The sequence below is a fragment of the Ipomoea nil genome, unplaced genomic scaffold (assembly GCF_001879475.1).
Source record: "Ipomoea nil cultivar Tokyo-kokei standard unplaced genomic scaffold, Asagao_1.1 scaffold2926, whole genome shotgun sequence".
Taxonomy (NCBI): Eukaryota; Viridiplantae; Streptophyta; class Magnoliopsida; order Solanales; family Convolvulaceae; genus Ipomoea; species Ipomoea nil.
Window position 1 is genome coordinate 784,018 of NW_017619354.1, and position 22,160 is coordinate 806,177.

The 22,160-nt window shown below is 35.1% G+C and overlaps 3 protein-coding genes and 3 non-coding genes across 13 annotated transcripts in view; 3 read left to right on the forward strand and 3 right to left on the reverse strand.

The window, feature by feature from the left end:
* The window catches only part of LOC109161975 (thioredoxin M2, chloroplastic-like), a 29,291-nt gene extending 7,960 nt beyond the window's left edge, over positions 1-21,331 (reverse strand). Inside the window, exons 1-3 of one of the 2 annotated variants that reach the window (XM_019310579.1) lie at positions 20,925-21,331; positions 19,675-20,148; positions 3,227-3,237 (exon numbers count right to left, since the gene is read on the reverse strand). In XM_019310579.1, coding sequence (XP_019166124.1) covers positions 3,227-3,237; positions 19,675-20,148; positions 20,925-21,135 — 696 coding nt within the window. In that variant the 5' untranslated portion in view covers positions 21,136-21,331. Of the gene's footprint in view, positions 1-3,226; positions 3,238-19,674; positions 20,155-20,924 lie in introns of both variants that reach the window. The other variant, XM_019310578.1, reaches the window with a different exon arrangement.
* LOC109161972 (probable receptor-like protein kinase At1g49730) lies at positions 9,771-13,837 on the forward strand. Of its 2 annotated transcripts, none has more exons than XM_019310568.1 (9): positions 9,771-9,976; positions 10,213-10,764; positions 11,075-11,353; positions 11,615-11,876; positions 11,992-12,044; positions 12,361-12,428; positions 12,517-12,606; positions 12,696-12,780; positions 12,871-13,837. In XM_019310568.1, the coding sequence occupies exons 1-9, from the start codon at positions 9,895-9,897 to the stop codon at positions 13,377-13,379; spliced, it is 1,980 nt and encodes a 659-aa protein (XP_019166113.1). In that variant the 5' UTR covers positions 9,771-9,894; the 3' UTR covers positions 13,380-13,837. The 2 variants fall into 2 exon arrangements, with proteins under 2 accessions (XP_019166113.1, XP_019166114.1); XM_019310569.1 differs by having other exon boundaries at positions 11,081-11,353.
* Positions 13,872-17,760, reverse strand: LOC109161973. 6 transcript variants are annotated; one of them, XM_019310573.1, is made up of 3 exons: positions 17,523-17,745; positions 14,835-16,506; positions 13,872-14,299 (listed from the first exon to the last, which is right to left on the reverse strand). In XM_019310573.1, the coding sequence occupies exon 2, from the start codon at positions 16,474-16,476 to the stop codon at positions 14,893-14,895; it is 1,584 nt and encodes a 527-aa protein (XP_019166118.1). In that variant the 5' UTR covers positions 16,477-16,506; positions 17,523-17,745; the 3' UTR covers positions 13,872-14,299; positions 14,835-14,892. The 6 variants fall into 6 exon arrangements, with proteins under 6 accessions (XP_019166118.1, XP_019166117.1, XP_019166116.1 ...); XM_019310572.1 differs by having other exon boundaries at positions 17,538-17,744; XM_019310571.1 differs by having other exon boundaries at positions 13,872-14,315; positions 14,835-16,510; positions 17,538-17,735.
* On the forward strand, positions 18,794-18,865 carry TRNAP-AGG. Its single transcript has one exon. It is a non-coding gene; the product is annotated as a tRNA-Pro (tRNA).
* On the forward strand, positions 18,945-19,016 carry TRNAP-AGG. The gene has a single exon. It is a non-coding gene; the product is annotated as a tRNA-Pro (tRNA).
* Positions 21,332-21,448: 117 nt separating the features above from the next.
* On the reverse strand, positions 21,449-21,521 carry TRNAR-UCU. The gene has a single exon. It is a non-coding gene; the product is annotated as a tRNA-Arg (tRNA).
* Between the last annotated feature and the right edge of the window lie 639 nt (positions 21,522-22,160).

The following is a 22,160-nucleotide window of genomic DNA, read 5'->3' on the forward strand; positions in this document are numbered from 1 at the left end:
GGTTGGGGTTCAACCTTTTAGAAGAATCAAGAGCGAAAGGAAAGGTCCAAATGTGGGGGCCTTTAGGGTTAGGGTTTAACCTTTTAGAAAAATCAAGGGCAAAAGGAAAGGCCCAAATGTGGGGGCCCCTTAGGGTTGCGGTTCAGCCTTTTAGAAAAATCAAGGGCGAAAGGAAAGGCTTTGTAAACAGAAGGAGGTAGTAACATGGAACACTTTATTTGTCTTTGGTTTACCAAAGTCTTCGTCCTCGTCAGACCTAGAGTTCTCATCCTCAACAACCGTACCAGGGATCCTTGTCTTAAAACGCCTAAGCATTCTCATCCCTAATAGCCCAATGGATCTTCATCCTCAATCTATCAAGGATTCTCGTCTTCTATTGATCAAGGATCCTTGTCTTCAATAGACCAAGGCTTAGCTTTGTCTTCACCATATCAAATGCTCAAAAAAGTTAATTTTTAGAGGTAAGAGTGACCAATCATAGTATGCATCCTTGAAATAACCAAACAAAAAATTGAATTTTTTTTAGTACATACTAAAACAAAAAACAAAAAAAAAAAAAAAAAAAAAAAAAACAAACAAAAAAAAGGTATATTTAACTATTTATTACTCAACAACCAAATTGCCCGCAAATTAGCAAGAGTAATTGGCTCTCAGTCTGACGGCAATTTATATCCCACACCACGGCGCGCGTTGCATTATGCGTCCAGATGCAAAACGATGTCGTTTCAGATTTTTTTAAAAAAAATTTCGCTACCCAGTGTTTGGCGGTTAATTTTCCTTAAAAAAATCTCATGTTCAAAAATGTACATAATGTTATACATGAATGTACATAATTGTATACATGAATGTACATAATTGTATAACAAAATATATATACTGTTTTTTAAAAGATAATACACATAATCTAACATAATACATAGTAAACATAAACTTTTAACATAATACACATCAACTCTTAACATAATACACAAAATTTCCTGATTCGGATGTACATAATTGTATTAAAAAAAATGTACATAATTGTATAAAAAATATACATAATAAAAAATATACATAATTGTATGAACAAATATACATAATCACAACAACTTCCTACCGCGCCTCCCAAAACGACGTCGTTTCGAGAGGTGCGCGGCGCACAGTGCTACGCGCGCCGTGGTGTAAGGTATAACGATTGCAGTCTGACTCTCATTGTTGGGATAGTATCCCTCCCGAGTGTATTTGTTCCTTTTTTTCATATCCAATTTTAATAATAGAATTCCTTTGGTTTTTGTCAAAAAAAAAAAAAAAATTATTTATTACTCAAGAAGGTATAAAAACCTGAGAAAGATAAGAGGACACACCCTTATTTTCTAAATGCATGTATTCTTTGGGTTTATGTTAAATCCACTCCAATAAAATAAACATTTAATAACTATGCAAAGTTACTTATAGAAATATAAATATATGTTTTTGAATTATGGCTATGTTTGGCAAATCTAGCTAAAAAGCTATAAAAAGTAAGTTGAAAATTGAAGAGTTGTTAAGCTAGCTGATTATGCTTAAAAGTGTTTAGTAAATTTAGTTTTTTGATAAGCTGATAAACGTAAAAAGACTAAAAAGGATATCATTATAAAAATTAAATAGGTTTTTTATATATTACGGAATAAAATTTAACATTTTGAAATGAAACTATTAGCATAATCATGATCTAGCATCACATATATAATGAAGTAGCAATATTGTTGTGAATCTCCTTCATCTCAATAGAGGTCTCACTTAAATTTACGAATCGCCTTCATCTCAATCGGCGACAGTGGCGGAGTGGTAGAGGGGAGAGGCTGTATATATATTTTGCCAGAGCATCAATGGACTTATGAACGGACGATTGGAGTTGAAACTTTAAGGAATTGCTAGGCGGTAAAGCTAAGAGTTGCGGAAGAGGACGAATAAAAGTAAAAATACAGGAGAAGAGAAAAATGCCAAAATGATTTTAATTGGGAATGATAAATGATGCCATTTATTTAAAATAATAAGAATAAAGATGAAAAAAAAAAGGTTAGGAAGCTACTAACTTATTTTTTTAAACGGTACCTAAGATGACGTTTTAAAATAAATTTTTATTTTAAGCTACTAGCTTATTTTAGGAACGTTATTAGACATTACAAAACATAGCTTATAGCTTATTAGTAAATTAAAATAAGTTATAAGTTCTGTCAAATAGAGCCCTATATATTAAAATTCTTCATATATAATGAAGTTAGTTGTTAATGCCTTCTTTTATTTATTTATTATTTTTTTTTTCAAAAGAATCATACTTATAATCTTATTCAATTGAAAAACAAATTCTATACACACCCAAAATTTTGATTGTTTCCATTATACTTACAATTGTACACATATAAGCTATGGTAGAATTGAATTTGATGTCTAGTTTGGTAGGTAGCATGTGAAAAGAACATTTCTTGGAAATAGTGTAAGTATATCAGCAATGAGGTGTCTTCCATTATATGCCATAGCCACTTTTTTTTTTCTCCCAACGACCAACGTAATAAATGGCCGGTTTGCAATACTTTCATTACATACAACTATTCTAACTTTGTACTTTTTTAATTATTATTATTTATTATATATACTAATTATTATTATTGAAAGTGCGATGAAATTATAATAATGTACAAAAATAGCGAGTGCATAATATATATAATACTCCGTAGTATAGTTCATTTTTTAAAGTGAAAGTACTGTAAGAGTAAACTTAAGGTCCGTTTGAAAACTCAAAAAATGATTTTTGAATGTTACTTTTTGAATTTTTTCCGTGTTAGGTACTCATGGAAAAATTAAGTAAAAAAAAGATTCATTATAGTCAACGAAAAAGATTCAATTTGGTAGAAAATATCTTCATAATTTTTTAATTGAAATACATTTTTTGAATTCTTTATTTTTCATTTTTATTTTCACTCTCTTCTTTTTTAAGTTAGTTTTCATATTATTATTATTACCACAACTATCACCCCACCACCGCCGCACCACAAACACAACACACAATCACCACCACCACCATTATCACCACTATTGCCACCACTCAACACCAACACTACTACCACTGCCACCACTATCAGGCCAACACTACCATACCACCACCACTGCCACCGACCCACCAACACCAACATCACCACCACCAACACCATCACAACCACCATTACACCACCGCCACCAACACCACCACCATCAACACCATCACAACCACCACTACACCAACACCCCACCTGGAACCAACACCCCACCTGGAACCACCACACCACCACCATCACCACTTATTATTATTATTATTATTATTATTATTATTATTATTATTATATGTTAATTTTTTTAAAAATGATCCAAACAGAAAAAATGTAATTATAAAAAATAATAATTTTTGACATTCAGTCAAACACTAAAAAATTAAAATATTTTTAAAAAAATAAGTCATATTCTGAAAATTACTTTTCAAAAAACATTTTTTTGGTTTTTAAATTGACCCTTAGTCGATCTAATGCATTCAAATTATTTTGGCCCTATTTGGTAAATATTAGCTTATCAGCCAATTTTAACTTATTTGACCACTGTTAATTGTTTGACTTAGTTAAAAAATCAACTCCAAAATGCTAAAATTCAAAAAGCTTCCCAAAGCAACCTTTTCAATTAGCTTTTTTAGTAAAGAAATTATACCAAACAGCTATCAGCTAACAACTAATTTACTAAATACTTTCTTACAATCAACTAAGAGGAAATTTCAATTTTGGTTATATGACTATAGGGGTCTTGTTAATTTCAATCCCTGACTTTTAAAAGTGTCAATTTAGTACCTTAACTATGCAATTTTTGTCAATTTTAGTCACTCCGGCCAAATTGCCAACCAAATTTCACCGAAAAATTTTAATAGTTAAAATAATAAGGGTATTTTGGTCGTTTCACGTCTATTTTCTTCTTCTCCGGCGAGTACATCTCTTTCTCTCCCGTTTCCGGCGTTCTTTCTCCCTCTAAACCCTATCTTTAATATCATCAAGCCTCTTTTCCCCATCATCTTAGTTCACTGCATTCACTGGAAACGGGAGAGGAAGGGATGGACTCGTCTGGGAAGAAGAAAAGAGACGTGAAATGATTAAAATACCCTCGTTATTTTAACAATTAAAATTTTCCGGCGAAATTTGACCGGCAATTTGGCCGGAGTGACCAAAACTGACAAAAATTGCATAGTTAAGGTACTAAATTGAAACTTTTAAAAGTCAAGGACTTAAATTAACAAGACCCCTATAGTCATATGACCAAAATTGAAATTAATCAACTAATATTATCAACTAGTGTCAAGAGCTCAATACCTTGTGGTCTAATGGCATCCGAGTTGGACTCCCATATGGGAGGTTGTGAGTTCGAGGGCAAATTATTGTGTGGACCATAAATATCAAGTACATTTTTAATATATTAAAAGTACATTATTTTTGTACTGAAGGTACATTATTTTTGTACTAAAAGTACATTATATAAAATAATGTACCCTTAGTATATTAAAAATGTACTTTACGTATATAAATAATGTACTCTTAGTATATTAAAAATGTACTTTTTATTTATGGTCCACACAATTGTGTGGACCACGGTCCATGCAAATGATTGGAGTTCGAGTCATAGTGGAGGCTTTATTGGCGCTTTGTGCTTTAGTAGGTTGAGAGAGCAGTCATGAACGGATACTACATTGTAATAGAATTAGTAGCATTTAAAAAGCTCTAATTAACCCAATCAACTAATAGCTATTAACTAACCGTCATTTACCAAACATGCGTTATCTAATTTTTCAATCGTGTTTGGTTTAGTTTGGTTGTTAGTGCAAATTCAAGTTTGGTCAAAACTCAAAACAAATGTGGAGAGCGAGGATATATAGCACAAAAAATAAAATAACCATGAAAATCATTTTTTAATGGAAAGAATAGGTCAATTGCGTATTATTAATTTATGGAAAATCAATTTTTCGTTAAAGATAATCAAACTATATACCTTTAATATTTATTAATAGCAAAAAGAATAGGTCAATTGCGTATTATTAATTGTTCTTATTACCTATTGATAATTATATATGCATTTAACGATTCAATTACACATGGGGATTTATTGTTAATTGACATATTGAGGCAGTTGCTTGGCCTGGTCTGGATTACAATTGCATTAAGGTTTGACAACTCATAACTCATTGTTTATTACCTATATAGTAATATTTTCATAATATGTATTCTATATATCTATAATCCTAAATATTAATATACATAAACACTGAATTATATGCATATTATATATATTTCTATTAACTATGTAGTATATTCATAATATTGCTTTTATATGTTTATATACGCAAATCTTAATTTACATAAATATTACACTGCAAACGTATCATGTTTAATAATGTTTATCATGCAATATGTTCATAATATTTGTTCTATATAATTATAAATCTAAACATTAAAGTACATCAACACTAAACTGCATATACATCATATTTATGTATATAAATTTGTAAATTAAAATAAAGTAATGACTTTATGTATCATCTGCCTTTGCTTTTTCTACAGCTATGTACTGGGACGGGGTCCTGCCGGACTCTATTTCGATTCTTATATAAATGCAACCACATTGGTTTTTCAAAAAATAAAAAAATAAAAAAAATAAAGTAATGACTTTATGTATATATAAATTTATTTTTTAAAAAAAAATTAAAATATATCAATGTACATGTTATTTAAAAGATTCTAATTAAAATTTTCAATGGTTTAGTGTTTATACGTTAATATTTTATTTTTTAAAAAAAAATAAATTTAAGTTGCTTTAAGATATTACTAGTTTGCTGTTTGCCATTGTTTCCTGGGAATGCCAAAATGCCAGCGGCCATATCAAATTGTTGCTTTGAAGACATGCTTGGAAACCTTATCAAGTTGTCTCATTGCATTCTCGTTTTTTAGCTTCAGAAATATGTGTGACATTGACACCACAGAATTATATTCCTTAAAGCTATCAGGTCTAACTAACCATTACAGAACTGCAAAAACGACAAGAAGTAATATCCCTCAAGAAAGTAGCCATTCATTATTGTATGGACCGGACCATATATGGTTTAAAAACACATAAAGCACATTATTATAATGCATAAAATATATTATTTTAACACATAAAGTACATTATTCTAACTCATAAAATACTTATCTTACACAAAAATTTTATTCTTTTAACACATAAAGTACATTATACATATTCTAACTCATAAAATGCATTATTTTATTCTAAAATTTTCATTATTCTAACACATATAAAATATATTATTCCAACTCATAAAATACATTATTTTACTAAAACGTTCATTATTTTAACACCTTTGTAAAGCACGAAATTAATCAGTAATATTTTTTAATATCAAAATAACATTATTTAAAATCGTGATCCACACATCAAATAATAATTTGCCAAGAGTAGCTAGCCCTCTAGGCCTAGCCTGCCTATATGACATGTGGGCATCAAAACTATACGTGGATGCAACTTGGACCATTGAAACAATAACCAGGCTAGTTTATAGCCCATTCTTTCAGCCTTGAGTTTGTCTTCTAATCCAAATGAATATACTCCATAATTATTATATCATAGAAAATAGTTCACCTTACAAAATAAATTGTTAGCATAATATTTATTATTAATATATTGAAAGTTTATTTTTAATTCATTAAATATTTATCTTTTGTATACTAAATATTTATTTTAGTAAAATAAAAAGAAATATTCAGTATATTAAAATTGATTACTTACTTATCTGCGATTTACTTTGTAATGTAAACCATGGTGCTAGTATAATTTGTCAAATGAACACGGCTCATATTTGGCCCATTAACGTTTGAGGAGTTGTTATACTATGGATTAGGGTTCACTTTGCCCTAAACGACGTATAAATTGTGTATTTTTAATATTGTAATTGTGAACGTTTAGAATATAAATTGTGTACATAAGTACATAACTGTTGTAGAAGTAAATTTGTGAATACAATACATCCTAATATGTTAATATTGTGTGACTGCAGTATTTGAAAGGAATTTGTGAATACAAAACAAGATAATCAATTACATATATGTTAACATTGTGTGTTCATAGTATACAAATTGTAAATTTTTAAAAGGTAAATTGTGAACATTTTCTGAGTCCACCTTGCAAGGTGGACTCGGGTCCACAGAATAATTTGTGATGTTTGAGCAATGCTTATGCCGTAAACCAAAATTTACATTACAAAATGAATCACGGCAAATTATGTTGTGCAACCGTGTGCACCATGCAAGGTGCACACAGAATTGGATCCATAATTTCTATACTATAGATCCATAATTTCTACACGGATATGTCTTCCGGGCTCTGTAAGGGAATCGACCTGGATAGGTCAATACCGGGTGGCTAACCTCAGTATGATAACCTTGTCAGGAATATAGCACCACACGTCACAAACCCCTACGGCCCCGACCTTGACCGTGCATGCGCACCACATGCACTCCATGTCAAGGGCTCAGATGTTGTCCCCTCCCCTCTCCTATAAATACCGCATTTATTACTGAGAGATAGATCTTTTCACCTATTTCACACCCGAGGACTATTTACCCGCAAATTACCGACCTACTGTCAAAGGATCCCGAGCATAAATACTCCGTTCTCTATACAGTATAGCAACCCCTACCTTCGTATATACATTTATTTTTAAGTAAAGTATACTAAAAATAAACATATATGTTTCAAGATTTAGGTGGATACACATTATAATTTAGCATGTCTGGGAATTGATTTACACCGTCAAATTAAATTGCATGTGATACTAGATTTAAGTTGAACATACATGAGACGAAACAAAAAAATTGGTTAAAAAATGTTGTCGTGAAGCAAGCAATTAAGGTGTTTGGGTTACAAAAGGCTCCAAAGAACCCGTGGGCAAATGAGAGAGATGATGATGAAGCGGCCGGGTAATGTGGTATCCTTATTTGGCAGGTTGCGCCGCTCTCAAGCAAGAAGCATCTGCAACCAGTCATGCGGGGCCCACATTTATCCTCCTTCATCGGAACATCCGACCCACACATCCACAATCCATTAATTGTTGTTTTGCTTAGGTGGCCGGAGATTCAACTTTGAAGTGGCACCGACCGACTGTTCTACCTTACATTAATTTCTGCAACCCTTCTTTCTTTCTTGCTGCTTTATTCTATTCCCAACGATGGATAAAATGGCTGACTTTATTAGATTCGCCCAGAGATTGATTAAAGAGTTTAAACATGAGTTTAAAGTAATAATAAAGTAATAAATCTCAAGAGCTTAGTGTACTGTATAGTACATACTATGTATGACATGCACGCAAGATCAATATAATGCCTTGCTTCCTGTTGTGAATGTGATACTTGGAGTGTTTCTTTCAAGAAAAGATAACCCTAATTATGTCCCGCGGACCCAAATATTCATATCCCATGATTCCATAAAAGAGAATTAAACCCTCATCAATATCTTAGAGTTACTGCTCCCCACAAGTTAGAGTTTTGACCTTGAGCTCTTCAAAGTCTGGGGATAGATTTTTTGTGTGCACGGAATCAATTACAGCTAGCGATTCACATTAAGGTATAGAATTAAGAAAGAAAATTTAAGGTCTGCATGAGTAGTTCAACTGATCATAGATGTCAGGTGAAATTTGTCACAAAACACCAACAATTGAATCTCACCAAAATAAGAACCGTCAAGGCTCTCTTATCCCAACGAGGAAATATAGGGGGCGAAATGGGCTCTTTGTGCCCAATGAATAAAAGTCTAACCTTTAATGATCAGTTAACTTATCATGATTTATCTTTTCACAAAGTATCGGAGTTAAAATTTTAGGATAGGTAATTCCACCTTTTATTATCACAAGACAGGAAATTTAAGCTCGTTGTGCAGTAAGTAAAGGTCTAACTTTGTGATTCAGCTAAGTTATCATGATTTACATTATCTTAAATACTCTGTTAGGTCGGGGTAAATTTGAGTAAATTTTTTATGTACAGTAAACAAAAATCTAGTCTTGTAAGGGGGCGTTTGGTTCAGGTTATATAACATAACCAAGGGAATGTGACATTCCAAAACTCATATTCCTATGTTTGGTTCACATTATCTCAGGGAATCTAACATTCCCCAGGAATGTCACATTCCCTCCACATAGAATTTTAAAGGGAATGTGATTCCCTTCAATTTCTAAGGTTATGTAAGATAACCTTGGTTATGTTAGTTTATCTCTCTCTCACACACACACACACACATAAAATTATTTTTGTAATTATATATTTTTTTATTTTTATTATGTTAGGTTAGCATATAAAATAATTTTGTTTCTCAAGTTCAATATTTTAGTTAATATTTTAAAATCATGTAATTATATATGATACCATTATCTTATTTATTTATTTTAATTTTTAAATTTATTAAAATATATGAAAATATGTTAAGGATATTATAGTGTGTGAATAAAGATAACCCTAAACCAAACATGATTATATTACATACCCAATTTTAACCAAACACAGGAATCTAACATTCCCAATAATCTAACATTCCCAGCAATCTAACATTTCCTAAAGTAATATGACATTCCGTGAACCAAACGACCCCTAAGAGTTAATTCAACCTTTTGGAAGAAAAACAGAAAATCTAAGGTCCCAATGTGGGGTTGTGGCACTAGTAGTCCAAGCTAGTCAACGTCTTTATAATCACCACCCTGCTGCCTCCCTGCTCATTTTGCCTAGGTGTCTCTGCGTTCAACCCTTTCCCACTTGAAACCTCGCACGCCACGCCACCCCACCCCATCCCGTGCTCCCTTTTCTTGTCTCCTCACTTCGAGGCTCCGCCATGGCACTCTACACGCCCGCACTCTCTCTGGCTTTCTTGATTTTTCTTCAAATGCACCTTCCTCCAACAATGGCTGATTCAGGTATCTTCTATCTATCCATATCTCTGCTCATTTCACCACTTTCACCTCTCTCTCTGTGGGATTTACTCCAAAAGCGCTTAACTTTGGACTTTCTTTCTCATCTGTTTGGGTAAATTAATGCACAAATGTTGTTTCGCCATTTGTCTGGTGTCGAGAATGCTAATATTTCCCTTAAATTTTGAATCTTTATCTTGTGTGTGTCTTACAAATTTCAAGTTTTGGGAATAAATGTGCAGTTTGCCCCTTAGATTTGAGTGGCTCCAACTTTACACTAGCTGCTTCCATTTGCTCCACCAAAGAAGACAGAGGGAAGTGTTGCCGCTTCATTAATTCCATGGTGGCTATCTCTGTTGCTCGATACGCTAATGAAACAAGCAACCTCGGAGTTAATCTGGAAGTCTCAGAGATTTGTCTCCGCAGCATTGCACAAACTCTACAGCTGTACGGGGTTACCAAAAACGCCACTGTTTTCTGCGGTTTTGGGACCAAAATTCCTGTCAACTATGAATGCCAAGGTCGGACCACTGTCACCCAAATGCTGCAGTCTCCCAAATTCTCCGAGGTTGCTGGGAATTGCAAATCCCCTTTGTCGGCGGGAGGGGCTTGCAAGAAGTGCTTAAATGCTGGCATTTCTTATCTCCGGAATCTTCTGGGTGTGACTAATAATACAACGTTAAGCACTTGCAGAGATGCAACATTTGTTGCACTTGCAAGCCCGGTTGACAACGCCACTGCTGTTGACATAGCCGGCTGTTTCTTTGGGGTTCAAGGGCTTGTTCTTCCCCCAGGTATAATTTCATAGTTGGATGGCACATTTATGCTCACATGGGTGATGCTCTGATACCAAATTGAAGCATTTGTTCTATCTCGACTAAATGCTTAAGCTGATAGTTGGATTGCACATTTATGTTTATATATTATATATATGCTCAATAGGTATGCTCAGGTGTGAAGCACGAACAAACCAGAATCTAAAAAGTTGCATTGCATCTGTTTACAAATGAATTCATCTTTTAATGATTTGTTAATTCGATCAGCTTTAACATCATCAAGGTAATGACAGAATGTTATTTGATTTTGTTCTACTCCTTTTGCAAGTTTCAGGGCCATCTCCGCCACTACATTCACCTCAGGTGTCTCCGAGTCCACATGTTGCTTCCAGTCCAACTCAACTTTCCTTGACAACATCCATAAAAGGGGAGCACCATCGATACCACCTGACATTGGTTCCAGTTATCGGCATAGCAGTTACAGTATTGGCTGTGTTGATGCTTCTTATACTTATTGTTCTTATCCGACGGAAAAGCAAGCAACTGGAAGAATCTGAGGTTGATAAATTGTCTTCAAAAGCCTTCCCGCCTAGAAGATTTCAGGAAGGTACAATTGCAGGCTCGTCATGACATGACCATCTTAATATTCTTTTTTTAATGTTAAGATATTTTAAGAGTTTTACTAGATGTACTCTCAAATGTTACTCTCTGATGTGGCGGGCTATGATAAACTACTTTTTCCATGCGAGTCCCAATACAAGTGTCTAAATCAAGATTTTGTGTGTGGGAGTAAAAATTGGGAGTACACGTAGCATTTTCCATATTTTAACTTGTTTGTTGATGGACTACATACGTGAAATGCATGCAGGGTCCACTTGTATGTTCAGAAAATTCGGCTACAAGGAGACGAAAAAGGCAACAAACAACTTTAGCACAATCATCGGACAGGGTGGATTTGGCACTGTGTTCAAAGCTGAATTCGGTGATGGTTCTGCGGCTGCAGTGAAGAGGATGGACAAAGTCTCTAAGCAGGCAGAAGACGAGTTCTGCAGAGAAATAGAGCTACTTGCTCGGTTACACCATCGTCATCTTGTTGCTCTAAGAGGCTTTTGTGTCGAAAAACATGAAAGGTATTCTTTCACATATATAAATACGTATGCCCCTCGATTCGAGTGAGAGTATATTCATATTCTTGTTTAATTTTAACTTGGCATTCCACCGATACTGACAAACATCATCATGCAGATTTCTCATGTACGAGTATATGGCAAATGGAAGCTTAAAGGATCACCTCCATTGTATTCTTCTTATCTTTGTATTTATTTTATTTTATTTCCCCCTTTTTTTGGGCTTATTTTACATAAAGTTGTTTCTCAGATGGGAAAAAAACTGAGAATATTACAAGTGGTTTTCTGTGGGAAATCTACCTACTGAATGAATAGTAATATGCAAATCAATCGTATGGCAGGTAGAAAAAGGCATGGGGAAAAGGGGAAATAAAATCGAGTTCTTTTGCATTCTATATCTTTCATGTCACTGTGATTACACAAAAGAATGTGAATTGTTTGATTTTATTTCTTTTCTCACTGCCTAACGGTCCTTTTATTTTTGAAGCTCCCGGCAGGGCTCCTCTCAATTGGTGTACCAGAATCCAAATTGCAATTGATGTGGCAAATGCTTTGGTATTGATTGGTTAATTATTCCAAATAACTTTCAGATTTCGTTATGGCTCAGTTATCGTTTTGACGACTAACTTTCACCTCCATGCAGGAATATCTCCATTTCTATTGTGACCCTCCACTGTGCCATAGGGACATCAAGTCGAGCAATATTTTGCTGGATGAGAACTTTGTTGCCAAGGTAATTCTAACCAAACTTTTAATCAACAAACTGTATTTTTTTCTAAGAGTACACTAGATACACTATCTTTGCCTTGAATCGTCTTCCAGGTTGCAGATTTTGGCCTTGCCCATGCTTCGAAAGATGGCTCAATTTGTTTTGAACCTGTCAGCACAGATATCAGGGGAACCCCAGGTTGGAAAGAGCTATTTTGCAATGAAATAAGTTTTTTTTTTTTTTTTTTTTTTTCTTTCTTTATAGGCTAAAGATACGATGTTGTTGTAGGTTACATGGACCCTGAGTATGTTATCACACAGGAGCTTACTGAGAAAAGTGATATATATAGTTATGGAGTTGTATTGCTAGAGCTAGTTACTGCAAGACGAGCGATACAAGACAACAAGAATTTGGTAGAGTGGGCCCAAATATACATAACGTCTGATTCGAGGATAACTGAGCTTGTGGATCCCGACATTGGAGACTCTTTCGACTTTGATCAACTTCAGACCCTAGTGGCAATCATAAGATGGTGCACGCAAAGAGAAGGGAGTGCGAGGCCTTCCATCAAGCAGGTCCTCAGGCTTCTATATGAGTGTGCAGACCCAATGCACAATGGGTTTGTCGAAGAGTATGATGAAGTTGAAGGTAGGGGAAGGACGAGCAGAACTAGAGGGCATAGTGGCGATGCAAGATGTCTAGCTTCCTCGTCAAGTACTTCCAGGTCGTATTGTAGTAGGAGCTTCCTAATCGAAAGCGGCTCTCCAGAGTCTCCTTCCAATATACCGTCCTTCTGAGATCAACCATCAAGTGTTACGCTCTTCTAAAGTGACATCTTGTGGTCGACCAAGTTGGCCAATATATCGTACAGGAAGCAAAGGATTATAGATCAATGCAGTTTTTGCTGAAGGGAGTGTAGTGTTCTTGTTATAGAGCAGCCACTTATTCAAACAAATGTGTCGTTATTTGGCTTGCACGGGCTTAGCTCGCTCACTGGTTCAGTAGGCAGTATGGAGTAAAGGCTACAAGCACCAATGTATTCCTTGTACTATAGAAATCTTATTCTTTTGTTATGATGGTTCTTTTGATGATTGCCGGAAAGTTTAAAGGGAGGAATTAGTGGTATTTTCCCCTTTATGTTTTCTTCTTCTATTGCCACAATGGGTCATCAGTGTTTCTTGAAATCATTCAGGTTTGATTGTGAGTTTATGCATCACAGTGCAGTTCACAAGCTAGGAAGATGACACATTTGCCATACAGATGTGTAGTTTTCAAAAAATTTTAACAACTTTGTTCTAAACTGGAATCATATATCTATAACTGCTATCAGTGATGATACAGAATACATCAGTGCCAACATGGACAAGGGAATATTCTCTTCCCAGAATACACAAATTTTGTGAGTTGCAGTGAAGCACTAATCTCAAGGGGGCACCCCAAATCTCTGTTTAAGCTAAAGACTCTAAACACAAAACCTAAAATAACTGCACATCTGTTGGTTGTTTAAAAGTCTGGCAACAGCATTTGCAATCAATACGACGAAAGGGACATCTACAGTACCATTTCCATTCTTCAATGAGGTTTGGCAATGGAAAACACCAAAACAGCGTCCAAAAGAACGCCTGTACTCGTAGGGGACACTCCAATAGTAAGGTATCCTTTTCAAGAGATGGACGAACCTCTTATCTAGAGATAGCGCTTCATTTGATTCAACAAACTGCACAGAAGAATCCCTTAAGCAGGAGTTAGTCAGGAATGAATGATAAAACAAAAGTAGACCAAGTATCATTAGGCTGCCGAAAGAGCTATGGCACAAATTTCAACTGCTTCTAAAGGCCATCTTGTGTAGTAATCTGGTGTATACCAACTTATATGCTACAATGCTAAAATATGCTGCTTACTCTTTTCCCATGAATATGGGCAGTAAAGGCAAATGAAGATGAAAAACAATACATATATATGTTATAAAGCACCATATTTCTGTAAATTACACCCCCCAGCATGGCTAAAAAGATGTCTGCAAAGAACAACTCAAAGTTGTACTTATGAATATTATATATAGAAAGTTTGCCAAGATGGGCAGATCAGTTTCAGCAATTTCATCATTAGTATTAACTGGCAATTCAAGACCAGAAACACCAACCACACAAGACTTTTTCCTTTCCTTCAAACTTTATGAAACTTTAGTACAGTAGAAAGCTATGAAAAGGAAAAGGCCAAAACAGGCCAAGTGCAGGGTAGAACAAGCATACCTCAGGTACAGACTCTAAAGGAAGTAGAGACACTATCAACAGAAATTGTCAACTCTTTCTAGCCACCAACAGCAGTCAAAAACTTTCTTTTGCTAGCAGGTTCCTCACGTACAACCACCACATCTTTTACCTTATCTAGCAGTTCTTCCAGTTCATTCACACCCAAGCTCTTGTAATCCAGTGGTCTCTTGTACCGCTGCTGATATATTGCCTCAAAACAGCCAAGGAAAATTCGACATGAATAGCTCACTAAAATCTCTTGGAGCTCATACTTGAACTTCTCAAGGCTCTTGTTAGTAATTTCTGGTAGTGTCACCATTTCTAAATTAGATTTCTCCGGTCTTCCCCTATGTTCTTCAACAATTATTTGTTCATCATCTGAGAACTCATCTGAGGATCCAGCTCCTATTGTGGCCTTAGTGTTATCTTCCTGAACACCTTTTCCTTTTTTATCTTTTTTCGCTTGATTCTGTGGAGGAGCACTTGGTCCAGCTCTTGTGTTACGGAGATAGACAAGCTTCTTTTGACCTTTCCCCTCCACAGCCAATGCATCACCAATCTTCTTCAGAAGGTTTACGAGTTTGAATGCTCCGTACTCTGACACATAAAGAGGCCTGCCATAAAGTTTCTGGTATTCCGCAGGAAGGCGTGTAAGAGGAAGACAACCTCCACAGAGCTCAAGCAATTTCACCAGCTGTCCCTTCAAACCATTGAGATCCCCAGGCTGAATCCATGTGAAGTCATTCTGGTCATAGTTGGAAACAGGTCCAGCTGAAACGTCATTTAAAGCAGATGGAAGACTTTGAGATCTCATACCTGCAGAGTAATATGGCACAGAAGTTGAAGTACTATTGTATTCAGCTAGAGTCTGTGAAATCATCGAGTAGTCCCTTGTACTGCAATAGCTCTGTGAGACTCCTCTGTAGACTATCGCCTCTTCTTCATTTTGAAAATCTGAGTTATCATTAATAGGACATGCCATAAGAGCACCAGCAATGTCTGTTGTTCCTCCACGAGGAGGATACAACACCTTTTTGGGAGGCAGAAACCCATCACCACGAGCCACACTTGGCCAGTCCCAAACAAACCTTCCTGCATTACAGAGAGCTGATGAAACACCCACCCCAGAAGGAATGACAAGAATCACAGTATATCCACGTTGACCAAGAATGTGAAGCGCAGGAGAAAAATCCACGTCCCCAGATATAAGCATAATTGAAGAGGGTGGAAGATTGTCAAGAGCAAAAAGAAACATGTCAACCAAGATGGCCTTATCAGCAGCATCTTTCCTTCCATTGGGAACATCTATAAGTTTAACCCCCGTTCTCTGACAACCCTCCCTTAATCGCCTCGGGAAGGCGTTAAAATCTCCATAAGCAGAAAACATTGTGACAGCTCCATTAATTACAGGATGGACATGCAAAGCCATTCTTATATTTCCAGCCACATCTTCTGGGCGCACATCACTTGGAACTGGACAATTCTCTATATCCCAAAGAATGGCCACAGGTCCATTCAAGCAATCAGAACTCTGCTGAGGATGAAGAAAGGTGGATCTCATGTTGGCAGTTAAGATGGCTTTACCACTTTTATCTGATGATTCTGAAGACAGGATAAGAGGCAACGCATTTGAATGTGCCATCAACTATCTCATAAAAAATTCACTGCAATCCTGGCTTCACAGATAGTAAAAAAGGCACCAAAAAGACAATAGTAAACGTTTTGAACAACTAAAAGATCAACATAGGTCTAGAACATTTTAACAATTGATCCACCAATGCCATACTAGAAAACAGTATTCATATAACAAGGAAATCATTGATGAGCTTCTCATGATAATAAACCGTTATTGACCTATGATATTCCCAAATTTCCTTTCCAAATATTAGTCATGTTTCAAGGGAATGAACAACAGGGGAGAACCATAATTGTTGTTTTTATTTAATAAATGCCCTCTTAACTAGTCTCCACTAACTATAAAAGGAATTTAAATGTTTTGAAAGTATTTATGGTTCTTTTTTTCTATTTCAAGAGTTTTGTACCAGAAGATACCTCTCTTGAATCACAGTAGGTTGTTATTTATGGGAATCAGTGAAGGATACAGCTATTGCAACTTAGACGAGCACTAAATACTCAGTTGTAATTATCCAAGAAATTCTACTCGGTTTCACACACACCTGATATGCCTACCTTGCATAGAATTTTTTTTGCAGTTCCCTCAGCTTCTCTGCGAAATTTCTCTCTTTTTCCACTCAATTCCCCCACAATTTCGATTAGCTAAGCGGTTCCAACTCTAGCTATTACACAGCTCTACCTACCGGCAAAAGCTTTCTTTGATTTATATATAAAAAAAAAATTAACGAACACAAGTCAAGGTTTAAACTTGAAACCCAATGAATGTCACATCAAATTCATAGCCACAGCACACAATTACAATTTACAAACACCAAATTGATGAAATTCGTGACATGACTAGTGATTCAATCGGCAACAACTAAAGAAAAAGACTTTCGCCTACTGGAAAAAAAGGGGGGAAATCCAATTATCTATACTCAGATATTGAAGGATCTAAGGCACAATCAGAAACGAGTTCCGATACAGTGAGTGGTGTCAATAAACAAATCGCAAAATCAAGATTTTATTAAATGAAAAAAAAAAAAAAAAAAAAAAAAAAAAAAAACGACGAACCAGAAAGAAGCTTACGCGAATCTGCCGCGGAGCCGATGATTTAAGCAGAAATATAATAAAGAAAAAAAGGGTTTTGCAGCGTTGCTAAGGATGAAGAATTGTAGGTTAACCGGAGAGGATTTCGGACCAAACCGGGCCGGCAAAGGATAGAGAATAGAGAAGAATTCGGAATCCTAGACCGCCTTCCTTCGGTGCGCTGTAATAATAGTACCAAAACTTTTGTGCTCTATTTCCCGTAAATTTCGTAACTGTGGTTTTAAACTCTTTTAATCTTTTTCACGCAATTAAGTTTCAATTCTTTGTGCGTTTTAATTTTGAATTTTAAGTTTCAATTCTTTTTGCGTGTTTAAATCAATAGTTATAGTTATGTCATCATGGACTGCATATACATTTATGTATTTTTTTGAGTCAACTTGAAAAAATTAAAAATTAAATATATAAATTAATAATTACAACTAATTAACCAGGTTCAATTCGGGCATCTACCAATGAAGAAGAAGAGTGGTGTTACATTGATACGAGATCCCGACTCCTTCCAAGTATTCTGGTTGTTCCGAAGATGGGTGGTGTTTGTAAATATCTCTAAATATAAAATTTAATGACGACTAAAAAGTAAAAATATAAAAAGCCTCAATTAGTGACATTTTGTTTATTTCATCATCAATTAATCTTTTAAATGACAAGTATAATAGTATACACAATGGTCAATAAGTATTCTTTTATTGATGCATTTTAGTTTTCACCGCCAATTAAATTTATTCATGACAAACATAATTGTATGGGAAACACACATTTGCTAACCAAATATTTTACTTCGTCACAAACTATTGTCGACGTTTTTAGTAATATTTCGTTTCAAAAAATATGCATGTATTCCATGATATTATCAAGACCATGCAAAAACGTCAGTAAACGTAACATTTAGCGACGATCCGAGTTACATTTTTATTTCATCAGTAAAGATATTTGGTTACTTTTTTTTTTTTGAAGTTTTCAAAAATATTGTTAAATGTTAACATTCTTGTAATGTTCTAGCTGTCGTCAGTTAATCGTCACTACTACTATTAATAATTGGACATTTAATCTAGTAATATGATTCTCGCTTTGAGTGCGAGAGGCATAGATTTTATTCTCAGAATGCCCCATTTCCAGTTTGTAATTGTTGTTCCTGTTGACACGTACGCAAGGAAGCAATGCCATGCTTTTGGATGGGATCCAGAAATAAACGAGAACCCATCCAAAACTAACATTTACACAAAAAATCAACGAGTGGGCATTTGGTCTAGTGGTATGATTCTCGCTTAGGGTGCGAGAGGTCCCGAGTTCAATTCTCGGAATGCCCCTTTTCCATTCAATAAACTAATTATTCAGTTTAACATATCTAAATTTGAAAATGAATAAATTCAAAACCTTTGATAAATTGGGCATTTGGTCTAGTGGTATGATTCTTGCTTAGGGTGCAAGAGGTCCCGAGTTCAATTCTCGGAATGCCCCTTTATTCATTTAAATTTAATAAACTAATTAATAATTATTCATCTAATAAAATTTGCTAAACTGGGCATTTGGTACAAAATTGTTTGTCTGGAAAAAACACCAACTACTACATTTATATCTACAATTAGAGATTAGAAAAACAACAATACATCTATCCAATTCTCTATCTATATACCTCTACCACCACCTATCTACTCTATCTTCACTATTACGGTCTATCTTTACACACACAACTAATCGTACCAAGTATTATTTTATCCGTTATTCTTATCTTCCGAATTTTATTACCTATCACTAGTATTATTTATAGGTTAAAAAAAAATAGAATTTCAAATAACTCTGTCCTTTAAAAAATAATATGAGAATTGAGAAATAGATGCTAATAAAAACATTTTTTGTTTGTCTGTCATTTTAAAAAGAAAAGAAAAGAAAAGTACACTAAACAGTAAACAAGCCCTAATGTTTAAACTCAAATAGAAAGCTAATTTATTATTATTATTAATATTGACAGGTCAGCCAGAAGATTTCTTTCGTCTATGATCATTAATCCTCTCGATAACATGTTTATTTGAGAAGAGCATAACTCCAATATTCAATCAACATTCACCAAGCTTATTTGAATACACAGGAGAAACAAAAATCAAAATCTACAGAATATTTATCCACTCAAATTTCTGTACAAATAGTCTCTCATTATAACTTGGTTGCCCTGAGACACGGATAAGATGCAGTTTGACAGCCCAGAACACATTGCAGTGGGAAGAAAGGAAGGAAAGAGCATAATTTATGATGAGCCAGCCATTCATAATGTTTCCATCTAAGAGGCTAAAACCCTCTCGATGGCATTGACGTAGAACTCCTTGGGCATGGTACCCTATGACAGAACCGCGTTTCTCCCCATTCTTGAACAGCATCACCACTGGCACAGCCTTGATATCATAGTCCTCAGCAATTTGCACGTCTGAATCCGCATTGAGTACAAAGCATTTTAATCTTCCTGAATAATCAGTTGCAATTTCATCCATCACCCTATGGACCATCCGGCAGGGGCCGCACCAACTTGCATAAAATTCAACAAGAACAGGGACATCGCTGTTCAAAATCATTTTGTCCCATGACTTGCCAGTCACGACTGCAGCTGTACGTGCATCATAATGTAAAGCAGTCAATATAGTTTAGCCTTCCAATTTTCACCATAAAAAAGTCATGTCAGAAATGTTTTATACATTAAGGTGCAAAGACCAATTCGTTAAAATCTCAGGTTTGGAAGTTATTGATGATGGTTCAACATCAAGTTTTCAGCAAATCAAAAATCAAGTTGCAGGAACTCCAGTAGGCAAAAGAACAATAACTAGTTGGTTCAGTACAACCTTTAATTAAGGCCTCTTTCAGTGAAAGAAAGCACATAGTTTCACAAACCAGTATGGTGTGGAAAGGTGACAAAATGATCACAAGTAAACAAAATAACAAAATAGATAGACTCAGTGTGGCATAATTAAGAGTTTGGAGGACAAGAACACACAATCAAATGAGAATTCCAAAACTAGTTTAGGTGCGAAGAATGGAACTAACAATAAAATGACCAAACAAAAAGAAGATCAACAGTGCTTGAGACCCTGATAGCACTCACAATTCACATAAAAATAGGATTAAGTTTAAGTTCAAACCAATTGTTTCGAAATTAAGGATCCCTTGCCAAAATTTTATGATCATCCATATAATTAAGAGTATCTATCAGATCACATCATTTTTCCGTAAGATAAAAATTAAAATCATGAACCAATAAGCATTAGATCATAGTAGAAGCATTCTCAACTAACACAAAACCTAGAACGCATTAGAAACTCACAATCAGATTTGATAAATTTAAAAAACACTCATACGTGAGAGAGGGATTAGAATTTCGACCTTTGGCGTCACGATGGCAGACCACGCGTAAATGGAAGGGGGACTTAGATTGTCGAGGCCTAACGTTCCGGTTGAGCAGAAAGGAGCTGCCGATGCTTGCTCCGTTCAACTGCGGTGGAGAATTGGACGGTAACGAACAGAGCGATCGTCGGCGGAGAGACGGAGGGAGCTGTATAAAGGGAGGAGTGATGAAGTATAGAGAAGTAGCCATTTACGCCCTCAAAATCTCAAAAAAAAAAATGCAGAGATCATCCGTATATATCTTTCGCCGCAAATATCTTTCAAATGAAAATCGACGTTTTCTTTGAGCCGCAGAACAGAAGAGACAGATTGATTAATAATTAAGTCGCCGATTTTTTAGGGAGAGAGAAAACGTGATTATTTCGGATTCTGGTGGCGATGGTGATTGACAGATACATCTCTCATTTTCTACAGGATAAAATAAGAGTCAGTATTTATATTGTATGCGAATATCTCGGGTAGAAAAGTCAGAAGCAATCAGGCGGGGAAAAATTAAAATATTTCACGCCCGGTGGGACTCGAACCCACAATCGCTTGATTAGAAGTCAAGCGCCTTATCCATTAGGCCACGGGCGCTGTTATTTAGTTATGAGAAATTTAATTTAAAAATGAGAGTTTTTGCCGTACGCAGATCTTGTATTCTTTCTTAAGAGCCCAGTCACGCTATTTTTTTTAATACTATTAACTCTATTACAAGGTAATATCTGTTCTATACTTTTTCAAACTATTGCAGCCTAAAAAATCAATACCCCGCACTTCTTTTAATTTGAGAGTTTTTACGATTACATTTAGTATACCTATTTAGACAAATACTGTGACAATCCAAAATTTTAATTTTATAAATCCGATTTTAAGAAATTTCAAAATAGCCATTTTTACACCAAATTTTTTTTTCCGAAAAGAACGGTGTTTGAATAAATTATTTCGAGTGACTTTTAAATAAAATCCAACACCGAGAGTTTTAATGTCAAAATCCTAACTTTTCGGGTACTTTGCGTACCAAGTTTTAAACTGAGAAAACTATCTGAGTGAAATCGGGAGATGACCGAGAAGCCTAAGTCAAGTGTTTGACTTGAAAACATTTTTGAGAAAATTATCTTTTAACCCCAAACTATTTTAAATAGCATTTCTAGCCTATGGTCCATGAAGCATGGTAGACTACAAACCATCCAAAACTTGTCTGATTTCTTCTTCATGCCAAGTCCTATTTACTAT

Bases quoted from the DNA above. Each gene is read 5' to 3' on its own strand.
- LOC109161972 (XM_019310568.1), top strand. From the start codon at position 9,895: ATGGCACTCTACACGCCCGCACTCTCTCTGGCTTTCTTGATTTTTCTT. The intron at 11,354-11,614 runs GTACAATTGCAG...AAATGCATGCAG, and splicing joins GCCTAGAAGATTTCAGGAAG to GGTCCACTTGTATGTTCAGA. The intron at 12,781-12,870 runs GTTGGAAAGAGC...ATGTTGTTGTAG, and splicing joins AGATATCAGGGGAACCCCAG to GTTACATGGACCCTGAGTAT.
- LOC109161973 (XM_019310573.1), bottom strand. From the start codon at position 16,476: ATGGCACATTCAAATGCGTTGCCTCTTATCCTGTCTTCAGAATCATCA.